General features: G+C 33.4%; 2 protein-coding genes and 1 long non-coding RNA gene across 10 annotated transcripts in view; 2 read left to right on the top strand and 1 right to left on the bottom strand.

Moving 5' to 3' along the window:
* LOC126854573 (high affinity cAMP-specific and IBMX-insensitive 3',5'-cyclic phosphodiesterase 8-like) overlaps window positions 1-7,331 on the top strand; it is an 18,230-nt gene extending 10,899 nt beyond the window's left edge. For 5 of the 7 annotated variants that reach the window (XM_050601456.1, XM_050601460.1, XM_050601458.1 and 2 more), the window contains 13 exons: window positions 59-118; window positions 192-258; window positions 350-517; window positions 744-958; window positions 1,223-1,377; window positions 1,941-2,068; window positions 2,176-2,283; window positions 2,408-2,607; window positions 2,851-3,129; window positions 3,400-3,526; window positions 3,619-3,756; window positions 4,033-4,197; window positions 4,290-7,331. In XM_050601456.1, coding sequence (XP_050457413.1) covers window positions 59-118; window positions 192-258; window positions 350-517; window positions 744-958; window positions 1,223-1,377; window positions 1,941-2,068; window positions 2,176-2,283; window positions 2,408-2,607; window positions 2,851-3,129; window positions 3,400-3,526; window positions 3,619-3,756; window positions 4,033-4,197; window positions 4,290-4,565 — 2,086 coding nt within the window. In that variant the 3' untranslated portion in view covers window positions 4,566-7,331. The remainder of the gene's footprint in view (window positions 1-58; window positions 119-191; window positions 259-349; window positions 518-743; window positions 959-1,222; window positions 1,378-1,940; window positions 2,069-2,175; window positions 2,284-2,407; window positions 2,608-2,850; window positions 3,130-3,399; window positions 3,527-3,618; window positions 3,757-4,032; window positions 4,198-4,289) is intronic. The other 2 variants (XM_050601457.1, XM_050601455.1) reach the window with 2 other exon arrangements.
* Window positions 5,447-18,173, top strand: LOC126854575 (protein lethal(2)essential for life-like). 2 transcript variants are annotated; one of them, XM_050601465.1, is made up of 4 exons: window positions 9,000-9,128; window positions 10,784-11,035; window positions 16,358-16,579; window positions 17,785-18,173. In XM_050601465.1, the coding sequence occupies exons 2-4, from the start codon at window positions 10,784-10,786 to the stop codon at window positions 17,893-17,895; spliced, it is 585 nt and encodes a 194-aa protein (XP_050457422.1). In that variant the 5' UTR covers window positions 9,000-9,128; the 3' UTR covers window positions 17,896-18,173. The 2 variants fall into 2 exon arrangements, with proteins under 2 accessions (XP_050457421.1, XP_050457422.1); XM_050601464.1 differs by lacking the exon at window positions 17,785-18,173 and having other exon boundaries at window positions 5,447-9,128; window positions 16,358-16,705.
* Window positions 16,757-18,897, bottom strand: LOC126854576 (uncharacterized). Its single transcript, XR_007688124.1, has 3 exons — window positions 18,717-18,897; window positions 17,596-17,708; window positions 16,757-16,840 (listed from the first exon to the last, which is right to left on the bottom strand). It is a non-coding gene; the product is annotated as an uncharacterized LOC126854576 (long non-coding RNA).

Here is an 18,897-nt window from a genome sequence, read left to right as displayed (position 1 = left end):
ATTTAGATATATTTTACGATATTTTTTTTAAGTTATTTTGTAAATATATTAATTTTAGAGCAATCATATCAAGTCCGGCTTATCACAATTCTACCATAATAGCGCTTGTGAAGAAATCGTAAGTTTCACCAATAATTCATCTTTTGTATTATTTAAATTATACATTTATTAATCTTGTGTCTTTCTTACAGATACTTTATGCTCGATGAAAAAGACAGTATTGTGGCACTAAACTTGTTAGAAACAGGCTTTACTAGAGTAAGCATTTAAATCAATACAAGAAAAATATCATAAGAATTTTTTTCGATAAATTTGAGATATTTCAAATTTATTTTTATGTTTATTTTAGGCACTGATGGAATCTTCATATGAAAATATAATAATAAACGAATTAGTAGGGATATATACTAGCTCATTATTGCCGAGAACACAACTCTCAGCAGCGCATACATTATATGTGGCACTTGATGAGTGTCGCGATATGGTGCATGTGACTGATGATAAAAATATTATACAGGTATCATCAATAATGAATTGGAACTTTTAACAACTAAATTGTAACGTTCAATAATTTATCAATATATTTTCTTTAATTCGCAATATTTTCAATTAAAATAAGAAAATTATATTACTGCATGCATTTTATTGCATGCATTATATTTGTACAAGATTCATATTTCTGTAAATTTGAATATATGCGTATATAGATTATATAATTTCACATTATATATATATATTTTTAGTTTCAAAATAAAATCAGCGAAAAAATATTAGGATATAAAACAGAGGAAATGATGGGGAGAAATCTCTCGGAGATAATCTATTATGAAAATTTTCCTCTTATAAAGCAGGAATTGAGTAGAGGTCGAGAATTCGAAGGAAATATGAATTGTAGGAGAAAAAACAATGAAATGATTACGATTAATTGCAGAATAATTCCGTTTTGTATTACATTAAAGTACGTTACTAATCCAAACGTATTATAGATATCTTTTTCATTAATAAAATATTATTGTTTAGTATTTATAAATTTTGATAAAAATTATTTATACGTTAAAATTTTTAACATTTTAAATTATTAATATATAAAATATATTTATTATATAAAATACTATTATTAAATCCTCCTTCTTTATTCTCTCAGTTTTTATATATCAATTTTTCTATTATTATTCTATTATTAAAAAAAATTTTTTTCATCAATTATTATATCCATCTATAGAAAACCGACTCATTACATATACGTATATGACACTACGTATCTATCAGACAACTCAGCGCCGATAAGCCCTGTTGGTGATCCATCGCATCCTCCGTTCAAACCAAGCGTTTTAAATACGCGAAAACCCTCGGACGTCAGATCTAGTATAAGAGAAGGTAAAATACTTGTATAAATTATTAAATATTATTGATATTAATCAACTATATCAACAATAATTAACTGAATCAACCATTCAATTGATACAAATAATAATTATTTTTTTTAATTTAATATAATATTGTAATATTGTTTAATATAAAGATAAATAATACATAGAGATGCAAATTACGTCATCAGCAATATGTAGTATATATTTTTATATTAAAAAGTTATTGTGTTGTCATATCAATTATATTATGTCATTGTCATAAACATATCAAAAAAATTAATAATGTAAAACTAAAAAAAAAAAAAATCTATTATAAGTACCGAATGATAGGAAAGCTTTGTATGTCTATTGTTTTAGTATTAATCTGTATTGTTGATCTATTGGACCGTCAAGCATTTTATTAATATATCATATAATTACTTTAATAATTTTATACAATTATATTTTAATGCACATAATCTTAATCATTCTTAAAATGATTTAGAAATTATATCATATAACAATTTTTCATAATTCTAGATTCTAAAATTCACTGACTCTTTAATATAAAAGATCGTTCTTCTATCATAGGCCGCAGGCGATCTAGTTTGCAAAAATTGCATACTTTGCAATTAGAAGCTCCTATCACTAAAGTCATTTCGCTACTTTCAAATGCAGCTGCTGATACTAATTTGGAAACAGCGGCGCAGATCGATAAAGTACGTAATTAATTGCTGTGCTTATGTGACTCCTTATAATTATATTCAATTATGTTTATCAATTAAATGTATGTTGCGCATTGTTATAAGCCATCTACATCTTTCAGGCGATCAATATCTTAAAGACGACGGAACTTTACGAGCCTCATCTTAAAGAGGGTAGAACGACGTACAGTGATCCAATTGCGACGGATCTTGTTGGCGCGTTACTTGCAGTAAGAATTTTATTGTTTTTCATTTTGTATATAAACCGTATCATAATAAATGTAAATTGCGTATTTACACATGCAAGATTCTTCTTTTACTTTTTCCAATTTATCGATGTTTATTGTTTAATAGTCTCCGCGCACAGCATGGGAGTCCAGAAGATCATCGACAGATTCCGCGAGATTAAATTCCAAAGCTATCCCGCCGAGTCTGTTCAATTCGCACGTGCAGGTGAAGACTTTACGGGGGCCGCAAGAAATTGCAGAAATACTTGATAAGAGTCTTGACTGGAATTTTGAGATATTTAAACTTGAAATACTGACGGAGAAGAGGTGAACTATTAATGCATATTTTTTCACGATATATTGTAAGTTTTATAATTATTAATTTGTATCAGACATCATTATTTTTCACGACATATTTGATCTGAGATATATTTTATTTTCTCTTTAGAAATAATTTCTCACAGATTTTTAAAGTTTTTTTTTTGCATATATATATATATATATATATATATATATATATATATATATGTATATTGCTTAAATTGATCGTCATTTCGTTAAATGTTACAGGCCGCTTGTTTTTTTGGGATTGACAATCATGAATTTGTATCAAGTGCCCGCGAAATTAAATTGCGACGAGAAAACTCTGCAAAATTGGCTAGCCATTATCGAGCACAATTATAACGCGGATAATAGCTATCATAATTCAACGCATGCGGCCGACGTTTTGCAAGCAACTGCGAGATTTATGCAATCGGAGAGACTCAAGGAAATTTTGGAGCCTTTAGACGAAGTTGCTGCTTTAGTTGCCGCGGCTGCGCACGATATTGATCATCCAGGACGATCCAGGTAATTCACTTTCATTAAAACAAAATATATTAGCATAAAAGAACATTAAAATTTTTAATTTTATATAATTAGTTATATTTATATTTCTTTATAATTTATTTTCAAATTTTCACATTTGAAAGTTATTGAAAATTGTTTTTAGCAATATCTTTTGAAACTTTTTACCGAAGTTTTTTAGCAGAAATTTAAATAGCGTCTATCACTTGTCAAAAACTTTCAGTCTTAATATTAAATATATTGATTAGATCCTGAATTTAAATTCTCTTTTAGTCAATTCCTTTGCAACGCCAATAATCGCTTGGCAATACTTTACAATGATCTATCGGTTCTCGAATCACATCATGCAGCCTTAACATTTAGACTGTCATTATCTGACGATAATGTAAATATTTTTAAGGTAAGTTTTTTAGTACATATTGTATCGTAAATTTGAAAGTGAGTATGTAAAATAATCCGAAGATGTAATAATGAATTAAATATCTGATTTAGAATCTGGAGTCAGACGCATACAAACTATTGCGACAAAATGTCATTGACATGATTCTGGCGACTGAAATGACGAAGCATTTTGAGCATCTGGCAAAGTTCATGAATGTCTGCAGTGCGAGAATCGGCGATGGAGAGGAGGTATATATTTTAATTTTTGTATTAAAATTATTCAATATTTCCATTTTATATATAAACATATATATATATATATATATATATATATATATATATATATTATTTTATACATTATTACAAAGTTTTGTCAAACTGAGATTTATAATAAATTACTACGTTTATTCTACTGTCCATTATCTTTTTAATTATTGTTATGTTGTGTAGATAATCCAATATATGCAAGAAAAAATATAATATTTAATTAATTACAATTTGGCATAAATTAAATTTTTTTTGCAGTCTTATCGATCAGATTGTCTAGATATGTCCGTAGTATTGCAACCAGATAATGTAATATTAGTTAAAAGAATGATGATCAAATGCGCGGACGTATCCAATCCAACGCGACCGTTAAAGTGTTGCGTCGAGTGGGCGAAACGAATCGCCGAGGAATATTTTAATCAGGTGCATTAATAATAAAAAAAATATTATTTATTTTAAAAAAGATGATTCATTATTTACGCGTGCGTTTATGATAAATTATCGATAATTTTCAGACCGATGAAGAGAAAAAATTAAAGCTGCCAGTCGTAATGCCGATGTTTGATAAATTGACGTGCTCAATACCAAAATCGCAAATTGGTTTCGTCGATTATATCATCAACGATATGATCGAAGCTTGGGATGGTTTGTTTCTCTTTATATTATTTTTGCAGATTTCATTAAAAAAGATATTCCAATTTTTATTTTCCTGTTTACTTTACAGTATTTATCGACATGCCGGAGATGGTAGGCTATATGCGGCGCAACTACGAGAAATGGAAAGAATATAATGTAAGATATCAGCTTTCAATTTAATCTCTAATTTAAATACTTTGAAATAATTTACTTAATTTTATTTTATAATAATACTGTTTTTAAAAAAGTTTTTAATATTACATTTTATTTTGAAGAGTTAGAGAAAGATAAATATGTAATTGTATTTTAATATTTAAATATGTCATATTTTAAAATTTTCTCTTAGTTTAATTTTATATTTACTCACTAACATATCTTGTTTTAAATTGTATGTTTTATAGGAACAGGGTATATCTACTTTGCAGGATGTTGAGAAGCTACAACAACATCCCGACATGCAAATACCGTGATCATCTTAATGAAAAGCACGTCATTTTGTATTGCTTTTCGTTATATTAACGACTATGATTATTGCAAAAAACACACATGTATAGCATTTACATATTTAAAGATAGAATAGTGATATATTTATATGCTTTCAAATAATTTCTACGAAAACGTGTGTAATTCACCGTTTCTCTTAGACATGTCTCTCATACCTAACATATTTTCCTTATTTATATATAACTCCATTTTCCTCTCAATAACACTTGCCCTATTACTATTTTAAACAAACGTGACGCACATTAGCAAGATATGTATAGTATAAGAAAAGAAATACCTTTTTACATGTAGCTTCCGCGACTGTGTTACTTCGAATGAGATCTTTGCTGCGTTCGGTGTACGCTGGTCATTAAATTGTACATCTGGGAGCAGCTAGTAAATAAATAAGAATTTTCAAGGACATTGTGCATTTGAATCATTTGTAACCTTCTCATCGAGAATTTAATACTTCTTCTAATTTTGTCTGCGTTAAGCTTCGACGATATAGTGGCTACTTTGGAAGGATTGGTATAATTTAAATTGAAAAAAAGATTCACACACTAATGTATATCGGATTCCACTTTATTGTTTCTCTCTTAGCCAAAAAATGGTATCGGACCTATTTCTACACGCTGCATAAATATAAAATTAAATAAAATCAGATATAAAATAAGTATAAGCCGTATCAAGATGGAATTTAGTCAACAGACCATATATGATTTCGATTATTTCGAGTAAATTACAAATTTTTCATTTTACGTTAATACAAAAAATATACGCATTCGCTCTTTCCACCTAAGATTTCTCTGACATAACATTTTTGCATCTAAAAATAATAATTTTGTTTAATGCTGTTACAAACCGAGGAGAATCGATATAATAACATCAATAGTCCATCGAGTTACAAGCATCGGCCTAACGGATGATTACTGCCGCATTCATTATAAAGATTCTTATGTATGCTGATATATTATATATACACATACGCTTTGTGTTTACATCATAATATATTCCCTACGGGACGCGCATGAATAATCATGGTCGTTTTATCCAGTAAGTGTCAATATTTAGTTTTTTTTTATCCCTAGACAAAGAGACAATCAGAGTATCGAGTCATTTTTAGAGTTTTTTTTTTTTTTTATCTGAAGTCTGACACGTAAACATGGAACATTTCACAATATCTCGGAATAAGGATAGAGATAAGAGAATCTCTTAAGATATAAGATTTCTGTTTGAAATTTATCGATTAATTATTATTGTTCGTTGGATGTGGTATCGAGTGACAAATAGTATCGCGCGGTAAGTAGTACCGAGCGGTGTAAGTAGATAAAGTAATAACTTAATTACGAGCTTATCATTACTACTATAATGCCACATAATATGATTCGTCCGAAGAGCTAAGTATTACGCTTAAAATTAATTACTCGCGTTTCCTCCCGGTACACTTGCCACAAGTGCTTCGTCAAATCTATAATTTATATGAATTTGCGTTTTGCTTTTAGATATTTCTCGAATAAATAATTTTTCTGAAAATCAATTTATCATCGATATTATTTGTTTTGGTGTTTAAAATCCTTTCGCTTTTGATCAGTGAGATATCTCGATAATGATTATCCAGCTAAGATATATTTTTGATTGCGTGACTTAAAAATGCAAATGCATATTTTTAGATGTGGATCAGGAGCTATTTTCGTACTCAAGATTGTTTCATTAGCACTTGCCGCTGGTAGATGGAATTCGCGGAGTAACGAAGTAGTCTAGTATGCAACATCTTTATACCTAAGTATATTACTCTTAGCATTAATAGTGCATACACGTAAGTTTTACACTTTAATTTTTTTTTTTTTGGCGACGTGCACGTCATTTTTCATAATTATTTTATGGTTGACTTTTCCCATATAGGGGAAAGTTTATCAATCAAGCTTACATAATCCGCGCGTAGCAATCCACTTAAAATCGCCGTCTATATTGATTGTGGTTCATTATTCATTATTATATCGCGAAGCGATGCACGTAAAACTCATCTATTTCTCGTGCGGACGAAATGTGCTCGCGAAATTATCGATTAAAATAAATTAAATCTGAAGAATCCAAAGGTACTCAACGAGGTCTATACGAGAATCTACATCGTTAATTGTCGCGCAAAGCTAACATCAGTGTTAATCGTACAACTTTCCTCATACATATACATATATATGTATATTTATATATTAAACGAGAAAGAAGCAAATCGAAGGATATGTATCTTAAGAAAAAAAATATGCGTATAATCTAATATACTAAAATAACACACTTTGGGACGTAGCCCACATTTAATGAATGTGCTTTTAGCACTCTCCGTGTTTTCTAAACTTCTGATGACTCTTGTCGATGTAAATATTTATTACTCATGAGGTCAAAGTGTTTCTCATCTATTCTCCGATCTGCGTTTTATTCGTCGGTCATCGAAAAAATATCTCCAGCATTTGCTATGATTTGTAAATAAGCCAAACACAGACTCCTATATATTAGGGTAGACCGAGGTCAAAAGTAATATACGCGGTGAAAGTAACAACTCAAATATCTATATATACATATATATTGTAGATACATACGCGTGTGTTGTCATCGTATAAAGCTAAACAAGCTACAACCTACAACATGTCTCAGTACGTCTGCGGCTTAGTAGAAATATTTATATTAAAAGTTTAACATGCTCGGAAAAAGATACTTTATGGTCTCGAAAATATCTTTTGCCGATTGCGTTAAACTTTTAATATAAATATTTCTATTAATACGATTTCTATTAAACGATTTCAAGTACTTTTTTCATTTATATTTAAGTTTGGTTATTTTTGCATATTATAATGATTGTTGCTTATCCATTTTTGATATTTTATTATTAAAAATTTTTAATGGAAGTTCAAAAACAGTCGCGGACCATTGTAACATCATTGCCTGGAGTCGATAATAATATTTTAGTTTATTTTTGCTAACACAAAAAAACTGAATTTTAAAAGAATAAGACTTTATTTTGCTATTTCTTTTTTGTATAGAATATTTTAGTTTAATCTAAGAAGAATTATTATATAATTTCTGCTAATGTAAGAAAAATTATTATATAATTTGAATAATAACTTTTAATTTTGATTATTTAAAATTGTTACAATTGACTTCTAATAATGTTACGATCGACTCGGGGACGATTGTAACATTTTTCTTTATTTTTATTTTTGATTGATAATTTTAATCTTATTTACCACAAGGCTTAAATGTTACGATTTCCATAAAGTGAAGTGAATATGTTAGCTTGGGGTATCAAAAGTTTTTTTTTTTTCATTATAATAGTTTCTCCACAATCAAGTTCTAAAGTCAAATTGTTACTTTCGGTCCCGACCTATCCTACATAATAATATATAGAAGTATATAAGATATAATATATAGAAGTCTATGAAGCCAATCTTTAATTTAATCGTCGATCAAAAATTTCTTGGATATCTCTATTTCTCGTGATTGTAAAAACAATTAATTTAGAAAAACAATTAATTAATATCCCATCCCGTTTGGTGATGCAACTTTATTTCTCTAATTCGCTACAATACGGAGGATACATCTCATCTCGACGACGAGATTATGCGTTCTAATTCTTTCTTCGGATTTCCGGGTTATTTTTAAAACACAATTGTCTAAAATTATAAGCGATACCGTCATCCACTATTTTACGTCACCCCGCAATCGTGATAATTTAGAAGAGACTGCAAATTCGATGTCGCGAAAATAGAAAGATTCGATAACACATCGACGATGTGTGCTTAGACAGTCAGAGATAATGTCGCTGTCACAGACGAATTGCATCACGTATATTTTTTGTACATCATCGATTCACATCGTCAGATCTTTCAGTTTAGATAAGGTAAGTAGCAATACGATCGCGAGATGACAAATTGATGCAGGAATGCGATGAAATATGCAATTGTCACAGCGAGAATGTACGAAGTGGCTCGAGTTAACCGCAAGTATGACCGAGTCGGTTTTGATAGCCAAAATTCTGTAGCGCTCGTAGGAAGTATTCTTGGATGTATTTTTGGAGAGAATAGTCAGTGAACGTCACGTGACATTGTAGGAGCACGCCTCCGCATCGAGACGTCGACGTTGGTTATTTAAGATAGATCCGCGATTTGCATTGAATCAGAAAGCAGACGAAATTGTCTGGTGAACTTCGAGTTGACCGAACGCCTCTTCACGTTCCACGTAAGGTACGACAGTAGTGTTCTCGTTACGTTTTCTTTTCCTTTTTTTTTTTTTTCTTTCGCAAGTGTGTATCATTAAAATTCTCTCGTTATCTCGCCGCGTCCTCACTAGCCCATTAATAGCTATTATGAGTCTAATCGCTTAGCGTATAACTTACGATAATCTTAGATTTACTTAAATGTAACGTTATTCGTCTACGTCTCCATTTCTTTTGTTTCGTTTTTTTAGATCAGGATGTGAGCTTATTGGTACGTTTTGTGCGAAATAATCTTAAGCTAACGGTCCTTATGTCCTCGCCTTATGAAAATCTCCCCCACACCGAGTTACCACCGCGAACGGACGTCAAGGATACATATCCTTAATCAAAGAAGCAAGAAAGGGGGTGATCGTGAAGAATCTTAGCGCGAATCACATGATTTTTAATCTTCAATTTGATTATATTCGGTGATCGTAAATCGCGTGTGTGGATAACGTATGATGCTTAGCAAGGTTTGGGGGCGTGTGACTTTAAACTAGTACCTGCGCTGTGTCTGATTGAATCGTCATCGTTGTTCCATCGTCATAGTTGGTCGATACTTTAATCCCGATAATCTATTGTCTCGAGACAATTTCATTTGTGATTCTCTTTACGTAATCTTACGCGAACAGACTAGCTTTGTTGTTTCGAGCTCTCGCTTGGCTTATGACTATAGCCTAAACATTATTGAGTTTTTTGTATTTTTTTCGAGTCTCCGTGTCGTGAACAGAGAAACCGGTTTCTATGCGATCTAATGATAATCTCTCTTCCTTTCATTAGACGTTGCCTTTAATTCAGTCAATTCTATTATCGCGCGAGAGAAGTCGTATTTCGAGGTATTTAGTATCATCTATAGTGCTGTATTGCGTTACAAGATGCGTCAGAAGGTCGTTATAGTAGATTTATCTATTATCTGTGAGAAGGCAAGAATTTCAATGTGAGTGAAGAGCTTCTCGTAGGTGTAACGTTTAACGAAGGGAGAGTTGTCGATTTTTACGTACAGCACGTAACTGACGTATCGGTTAACGCGTTCTTACAATTCCCCTAAAGCTATCACTTAACCGACGAATAATCTAGAGTAATTAATAACGATGTATGCGGTCGAGAAAACGAGACTTCTCTTATTGTGATCTTTAGTTATAAATGCGTAGGGTATCTCACCAACGACTTATATTCGTCCATTCCGGAATGGATGACGCGGATTTCGATAAGTCTTTTATAAATCGAGATGTACTTCGGCCATCGTGTAGGATTGTGTAATTAACTTCTTTGTAACGCTAAAATTATGTGCCAATATGTTAATAGTGTTCCAAGTAAGTCCGAGAGATTAATTATTCTTAACGGTAATCCTAGAAATACCATACACGAGAGCTAATGATTTATCGCCTTTGTGCAGTCTAGCTTAATATTCTTAATATCTATACGTAGAATTAAGTATATATATATATATATATATATATATATATATATATATATATATATATGTAGTAGTAGTGTGATTCAATTGTCAAACTTCATTCACGCTTATTTCTCGCCCGGGACGCTTATATTTTATTTGTTCGTGTCTCCAGAAAAATCTATACTTCTTGTCTTATACGTTCGAGAAGAGCACCGGTCATTATTGATTGTTCGATTGATTCGCAGATGTCGATTGTGCCTCTAGTTTTCCGCGATTGGTGGGACGATATCGATCGTCCCGTCTCACGGCTCTTGAATCAACACTTTGGCACTGGCCTCCACCGAGATGACCTGATCTCGAATTTTACCGGTCTCGATTTCAATCGAGCCCCTTTACGCTCGATTTTAGGGAACACGTACTATCGACCGTGGAAGAACGTGACGCGTCAGAACTCGAGAGGATCTAGCACGATCCAGCTGGACAATGATAATTTCCAGGTTGGTATTTTAAGACGATTTTGCGCACAGAAATAGAATGTCGTGTGGTGCGATTAGATCAAAAGTGAAGTCGCATACTGCTTTTTGTGTATTTCTACGAGCAAAATAGAATTTTTAATCTGCAGCTTTTTTTTCTGTCTTCATCACAATAGATTAGCGAAATAATAAAAGGACTAAAGTGCCTGTTTTTAAAATTGTCTAAAATTTCAATTAATTTTATTAATATTTTACCAAAATTTTATTCGACGGAGATGTTGTGTCCAAATATCTTATTAACTTTGATATTATACGATTATGTTTTAATATCTTATGTCATAATAACAGTTTTATTAAAAATGATGTTGCCAGACTATTTTTGTATCGCTTGACGTATCTGAATCAGTACTTTTTAACTATCTTTGTTTGTTACCGTGTTTCCGTTTGCTAATTATTTTTAGAAATTTATTCAGTTTATTGCTTCGAGAAGTTTTCGTAGAATCGACACGGAAAATCTTAGATTAATTTATCAGAAAATGTATTTCTTTTCTTCTGTTAATCGTGTGCTCGTGCATATTACGTGACGTTACTGTGAAACGATTTTTTGCTATTTACATCACCAAACGATTTCTGGCTTAGTCTTTACATTCATAATAAAACATGAGAAATGATTTTAAATTAAAAGATTTGCTTTATAAGAGTTTTGTTGGTACTTTAATTATAATATTATTAAAGTTTGTCATTTTAATGTTCGTAATTGTCTTAGAATACGCATTTATTTCTATGCTGTTTCATCTAGTTGTGATTAAGTCTTGCGATCAGATGGGCTTATTAAACTCGAAATAACATCTTTTTGCTAAAATTAATGCAATTTGCAAGGGATGCCTCGTGATCCTGTATGTGTCAGTTCAAGATACTAATGATTGATTTGATCGGATCTTTTATTTGCATAGCCATTAATACGATAGCATTTTTTTTTCTTAGGAAAGTGTTAAAAGCTTACTTAAAAATACATTATAGGGCGGAAGTACTGCTGCAATGGTCCAATTCCATCTTTCGCAGAATCCTGCAGAAGCTGGCAGGATTTTGCGAAAGAAAGGAATTGGCCAGAAATTATTTAGAACAATAAGAAGTTCAAAGATTTAATATCTCCTTCTTAGGCAATAATCAATAATAATAATCGATAACACAAGTCACGATGTTAAAACGGTTATCTCAATTAATTTGCAATTCGAATCTCACCGCTAATTTCGCTTCGAGGATATCGTTATTCTAAATTGCTTATAATTTTTGAAGCCGCTTTTGCGAGTTTTTACAATTTCTGGAAGCAATTCTTCTATTTGCGTAATCTCGAAATGTGTCAGACGGAAAACTTTTTATTTTCTTGTCATATGTTCGGTTCGCTCGTTCGGCTTGGTTTCAGAGTGCGGCAAGAAAACGTAAACAAGAAGCAACGCGCGTTAAAATTATCATGGAATGTCCCGAACGCGAGTGAGTTAATATATTATTTTTAGATGTGTTTTAGAGCGTATTTTTATTCGTTATGAATAAGAGAATTGCAGAATCGCCTACGGCTATCGTGTAACCTTCCCTGACTATGGAAAGTTACGCGATAGCCGTCGCGATTCTGACACGACTGTCAACAAGTGCGATTTACGAGTCGGAGAAAAATTTACGGAGAATCGCGGTTCGGGATGATATGCACGCGATTAATATCTAGAATTAACACGCGCTGCGGATGTACCGATTATCTTACGCTGCAGTTATTCTAAAACACACACAATAGATAAGTCAAGAATCTCAAGAATCGACTGCTCTGTTGTCGTTGTTCGCGAGTATCGCGAATAGATTAGATTGCGCCTGGATTAGTTGCGAAAGGCATTCCTTTTTCTCAAAAAGATTCCACGAGGATAAAGTGCGTCACGTCACGCTGATTATTTGACGATTATTTAAATCTTCGACTATATCCTCGTGAGTTCAAACTGGATAAAACGTCCGCGAAATCCGCTGTACCTTACAATTCTCTGGATCACTTAGCTTCAGATCTACTGTAACTTAGTAACTCGACAGAAATATCGATCGTTAATTAACAATTTGTATTTATAGAAGTCGCCTAACTAGTTTCGAAATGCGCGTTTAAATTCATAAATTCGCAAAAAAAAAAAAAGAAAAATTATCGTGTTACAAATATTATTTATCTTATCTCGTGGAAGTTCGACGATATATCGCGAGTAAAATATAACCGGTTTATTGTTTTTGCGATAACTTAATCACGGCCTGAGGCGACGATCATTTTCTTTTTTTCTATAGTGGTTCTCTATGTCGAATACAAAATGTATAATTTGCCTAAACTCATGAATTTGCACGTCGTCGGTTCACCAAAATTACATTTATCGTGATTTTATTATGAATATAACACCGGACAGTTCTAAATTCATGAATTCAAGATTACTCTGACCCAATGTGTTATAATTACAAATTGCTTTCTGTTGAGAAAGTTCGATGATGTAACAGCGAGCGAAATGTGTAATCGGTTTACGCGTTTGTAACTTAGGCTGAGACACGACTTAAACTGACGATCTCTTTGTGGTTCTTTTTGGTGTTTATCATTCGAGCGCGGTTTGTATCGGACGCAAAATGAATTTTATATCGAATACAAAAAGCCTCGAGAGTGATACTTTACAAAAAAAATTACGATATATAATAAGTGTATACTTTTCTTGATACCCTTTTTTTATCGAAAAAACGTAGATCTCGTAGCGAATCGTAGTTAGATTTCGAAATCTAGAAAAGTCGCTGGAGATAAATGACAAGAGATGACGGGAGTGAATGATAAAGGAAAATAACGAAGAGGCGCATTCGTAAGAGGGAAAATAAAAGAAGAAGGAGAAGGGAAGATTGATTAAAGATTGGGGGGAGGAATGGGTTAACGGAAAAGATCAAAACGTCGCAAACGAAGGGTCTATTTAATAAGGCTCGAACGCTACTTTCAAAGGGGTCGACAAATCGGCCGTACGGTTATTAAAAATTAAAAATAAAAGAAAGAAACTTAAATACAAAGAAACTGAATGTAAGAGACGAAAGAAACGTAAGAAAAATCCACTAGATATGCTAACGAACGAAAAATCCGGAACACCAGAAGGCCCAAAAAGCTGATTTTGCTGCACCTGTCCGTATCAATGTCATGTCTCTAGCACACACATTACATGTAATTATGCCATTGTGCGTGCGACACGAGGTCGACGGGAGCCGGCAGCTCGATAATTTTTGACAGGATGGTGAGAGATGAGTGTTTGATCGGGACTATTTTCGCTCGGATTAGGATAAGTGGGTATTTTTCAACCTCTCTCTCTTGACGAGGGAGAGTAAATCAAATTGGAGAGACGACTTTTCCTTTTTTACCGGATAAGCTATTTTTTTTATCTATTATTTTTTTTTCTTTCTTCGAGAGACGCCGTTATCCTCCTCGTTCGCCGAAATGTTCTACGAAAAGTACGCGTATCAAAAGAGGGTGATCACGCTGCAATCTCCGGCCAGTCGCGCTAGTTTCAAAATCTTTATGAAATCACAGTTTCACCACAGTTCTGTTTTATCTCCGCTTCTTTAGTCTTTTTTAACTGTTTCTGTTTTATTTTTATTTTTTTTTTTGGTTATTTTCGCTCTTTCCGCGATATTTTTTCCTCGCGCGATCGCGCGTACGGTTTGCCTGCCGCAGTTCTGAAATGATTCTCTTTCCCGCTGTACTTTTTAAATTCTTGGTTCAAAATCGCACGCAGAAATCGCGCGCAGCAGCCACGGAATAAAATATGCAACCGAAAGAGTGGATTGTTATCGTTATATATATATTATCGTGTCGCGCTTAATCAGTCTTGTTCAATGAAAGAACCGAGACTCGTGGCGTCGTCCCGACGAGCCGATGCGCCCCCCTCCTTTCGAAGGGGGCGCAGGCTCACGCGAACGGACCTCAGGCCCCGGTCCTTCTGGCTATAATCTCTATATAAAAATAAATGCTTTTTTGAATACCCTCAACAAGATAGAATCGTACAAAATTTTACTTTTGTCCCTTTGTTTTTTTTTCTCTTACACGCAATCCTTTTTTTTTTATCTCTTTATTTGTACAAAATATGTCGCTCTGCGCGCAGCACTCGAGTCGACCGTTTACGGATCGGTTACTCCGTATAGCTTTTTTTTCCTCCTCTATTCGTTTTTTTTTTGATACTATTTTCGAAATGCACAGCCAATCATCCTCCACTAACTTACTTCGTGCTCGCGCTCATCGAGCTCCAGGATCACGCAGCATCATCTGGAGAAGCTCGATTCGTCTCTATTTTATTATCGTCGGTCGTTGAAGCTTCCTTGCTCTCTATGCCGGAGTGTTATCTATCTGATCTATTATTATTTTTTTTTTTTAAATGTTTGTATTTCGCAATTTTCTCATTCTCATCAAAAAGCAAACCGCTAGCCGCGAAAAGTATCGGCCATTACGGTCGCGATCAATCGCTCCCGCCACGACCGATGCGGCAATCACGATAAGTACAAAAAAAATCACCTACTTGTATGTGTGTATGCTCGTTTTTTTTGATCGTTAAAAAAAAAAAGGAACAAATCTCACACAAGTAGGTGCGCCTGGCAACTACATCTTCCCGATTTGCTTTTGTACCATTTAACGCGCTTTAACGCGCAATGATCTCTAAAGAGACGCGGTGGAATTACATATGAAAGAGTCGCGAAAAGTCGAAAAATAAAAGATAAAAAATGTCTTTTGCGACACGCTTGTTTGACGGTCGAGATGGATCTACAATATTGGCCGAATTGTCATTTTCATTCCTCGTCGTAGAAACTCCAACAACCGCGTCTGATCCGGCAGAACCGGCCCCGACGGTTTCCTAAACGCGGAGATGTAAATTAAACAAAACGCTGCTCCAAATAGTTTGCCGGAAACGATGCGCAAAGTAGCTTTGTGTGTTTTAATAGGATTTATATATGCGCTATGGACGCATGGCGTTCGAGATCCTCTTCCGAAGAAGAATTTAATTCAAAGGAGAAACACAAAAAACAAATGCTAATTTGCGAGACAAGAATAAAATTAAATTGCTTGTCTTATTGCTGAAATTTCAACCATAATTCTCGAAGTAAACTCGCTCAGGGAAATGATACTTAACTTGCACTCTGCGAATGCATGGCCAGGATGATGATGATGTGCGTTTGCGCTTTGCTCTCAGAAGAATGCGAAATTTCTGTCCTCGATGACGCTCTTGGAAAGAGGATCTTGAATGAAGCTAATAATTTCCGGGGCCTCCTCACGGGGCCGCGTTTTCTCTCTCTCTCTCTCTCTCTGTTCCGCAGGTGATACTGGACGTGCAACAATTCTCACCGGACGAGATCACGGTGAAGACAGTCGACAACTATGTTATTGTCGAGGCCAAGCACGAGGAGAGACAAGACGAGCACGGTTACATCAGCAGGCACTTCATACGCAGATACGTCCTGCCACCATCTCACGATCTCGTCAATGTCACCTCGACCCTCTCCTCGGATGGTGTACTAACTGTCACGGCGCCCAAAAAGGTACGACCGAGCCAAGACCCACGTTCACATTCGCCCTGCTCTCTCATCCGCGGACCCAACCGCGAACGAATAGAGCCCCTTTCTCTCTTTCTCTCACTCTTTCTCCCTCTCTCGTCTTTGTTATAGTTGCTGCGGCTTACGTTACATGTTTGAATTTTTTGCTTTTTGATTCCAACGTTTCCAATGCTGTGCCACAGTGTGCGGTACTAGAGGAGGCAGATGGTGCCGATGGTTTTGGATCAAACTACGAGTCTGCTCTAACTACAAAATAGAATATGACTCGTTAATGTACGAAATTTAGCTCGCAATGTCTGCGTGGACAAGGCATATTTTTTTTACATCAGTGTGCGTCGATTTTAAGGAAAGTTATATATTGAAATTTGATACAAAGCAAACGATAAATTCAAAAGAACAATAAGAATATATTAAAGAGCGTTTTCGTCCGGGTATACTTAAATCTCTTATTGTTAGTGTTCTTATATTTAAAAGCGATTGCTTTTAAATATTAAAGCTCAAATATCAAATTCTATTAAAATCGATGACACTTATCACTAGGCAAGTTTTTATAGATACAATTTTTCAGAAATAATATTTTTGTAATCATTTTTTATTTACTTTTATCATTTTGTTTTTATTTAAACGTTATTGTTAAATATCATTAAAGTTTAAAAATTGAGATTTGATTTCAAGTACATTCAATTATATGTAGAATCGTTTTTAATTACCCATATCAAAGGGAATTTTGATTCTAAGCAATATATAATATTAATAATATATGATTAGAATTATTTTTTTCAATACTTCTAATGTATAAAAAAAGTTTACATTATCGTAAATTTTTTTTCTATACCATCGACGTAAGAATAGTTCAAAGCCGCGCTTATTATACGCGCTTGTATGGCTCGCATTGATTTTAATAATCGTATTTTTATCCTTTCTAGTTCATTGTCCATAAGCATAATCCTATTATAACTTAATGCATAATATATTATTGTCCCTAGACTTTATACACTTACCTGTATCTCGAAGTTCTCTTCGCATATTTGTTCAAAGTGTAAAGGTATTTCGAACTCTAATTCACGCCTGTCGTCGCGTACGGATTGTTCAAGCACCGACCCCGTAGGGTGCACTAAAAAAAAACGCAAGCTCTTATAATTCGTTTATTTTAATTTCTAATAATATTTTTCTCGTGTTTCTTTTTTCAGAACATAACGCCAGCTAATACGGAAAGAGTTATCAATGTTATTCAAACGGGAGAGCCAGCTGCCAAACCGGTTCCCGTTGAAACAGCTACAACCATCACAACCGCCGACTAAAAATATCGTATTGTCTGAAACTTTCATTCCGTTATATTTTCTTCTTTTACTTTCTCCATTTTATTATTTATTATTTATTAATGAAATAATTTTGTTAAATGATATGATCGCGCCACAATTTCAACACAACGACGTTTCTTTTTAATACATTACAGAGAAATGTAATTTCTTAGCACATTGTAAAATAATATTTTGTTATGTCATATGAAAATATACAATGTAACATTATTTTGTTGCAATGGAAATACACGAGTTATCTTTATCTTAATATTTATCAATTAGAGTTGAACTTGAATTTAATTGATTCTTTTTCCTTGTTTCTTCTAAATCATAATTTATTGTTAAGAATATAAATAGTATAGATTTCTAAGAAACAGACAGTTAAATCACAGTAAAATTGACAATATTAATAACAAGTCTAATACCAGATAACATGACAATGCGTATAAAAATAGAATTAAAAGAAATTATATTTTTCAATTGTCATTGAAAAATATAATTTCTTAGCACATAATTACTTAAAAAAAAAAAAATATTAAATGTTCCAATATGTTCATCTTTTTTCATGTATTTTTCTATTACTTTTTTAATATTTTAAACAATTTTATAGCAAATAAATCATTTGTAATAATTCTCCTTCAAATTTCCATCGCAAGATGACCAAGGTCAAGCATGACGTCAATCATCTTTGTCACTGGGTCACAATAGAAGAGTCTAATCTACTCCGACTAACTTAATAGGTCAATAAATAAACTACGTTAAACTTGTAAGATGTAGAAAAAAAAAAAAAAAAAAGAAAAACCCAATGAAGGGATACCTACGGTAAACTGTCGCGCTCCGCACCTGGTGCCCGCTCGCCTACATTTTCCCGTGCCGGCGGTCTCGATGAAATAAGAAGCCCAAGTGTGTTACACTGATGGTGAAGGGTGAAGGGGTCTTCGGGTGTTCGCTGCTCCGAACTGAACCAGGGTTTGTTTACGAATGCGCCGAGCCGGGCCGGCC

The sequence above is a fragment of the Cataglyphis hispanica genome, chromosome 14 (genome assembly GCF_021464435.1).
Source record: "Cataglyphis hispanica isolate Lineage 1 chromosome 14, ULB_Chis1_1.0, whole genome shotgun sequence".
Classification (NCBI taxonomy): Eukaryota; Metazoa; Arthropoda; class Insecta; order Hymenoptera; family Formicidae; genus Cataglyphis; species Cataglyphis hispanica.
The sequence above is the reverse complement of the archived record's forward strand: the minus strand, read 5'-3'. Positions and strand labels throughout refer to the sequence as shown.

Excerpts from the sequence above, each read along its gene's own strand:
- LOC126854575 (XM_050601464.1), top strand. The coding sequence starts at position 10,784 with ATGTCGATTGTGCCTCTAGTTTTCCGCGATTGGTGGGACGATATCGAT. Across the intron at positions 11,036-16,357 it reads TGGACAATGATAATTTCCAG|GTGATACTGGACGTGCAACA; the intron begins GTTGGTATTTTA and ends TCTGTTCCGCAG.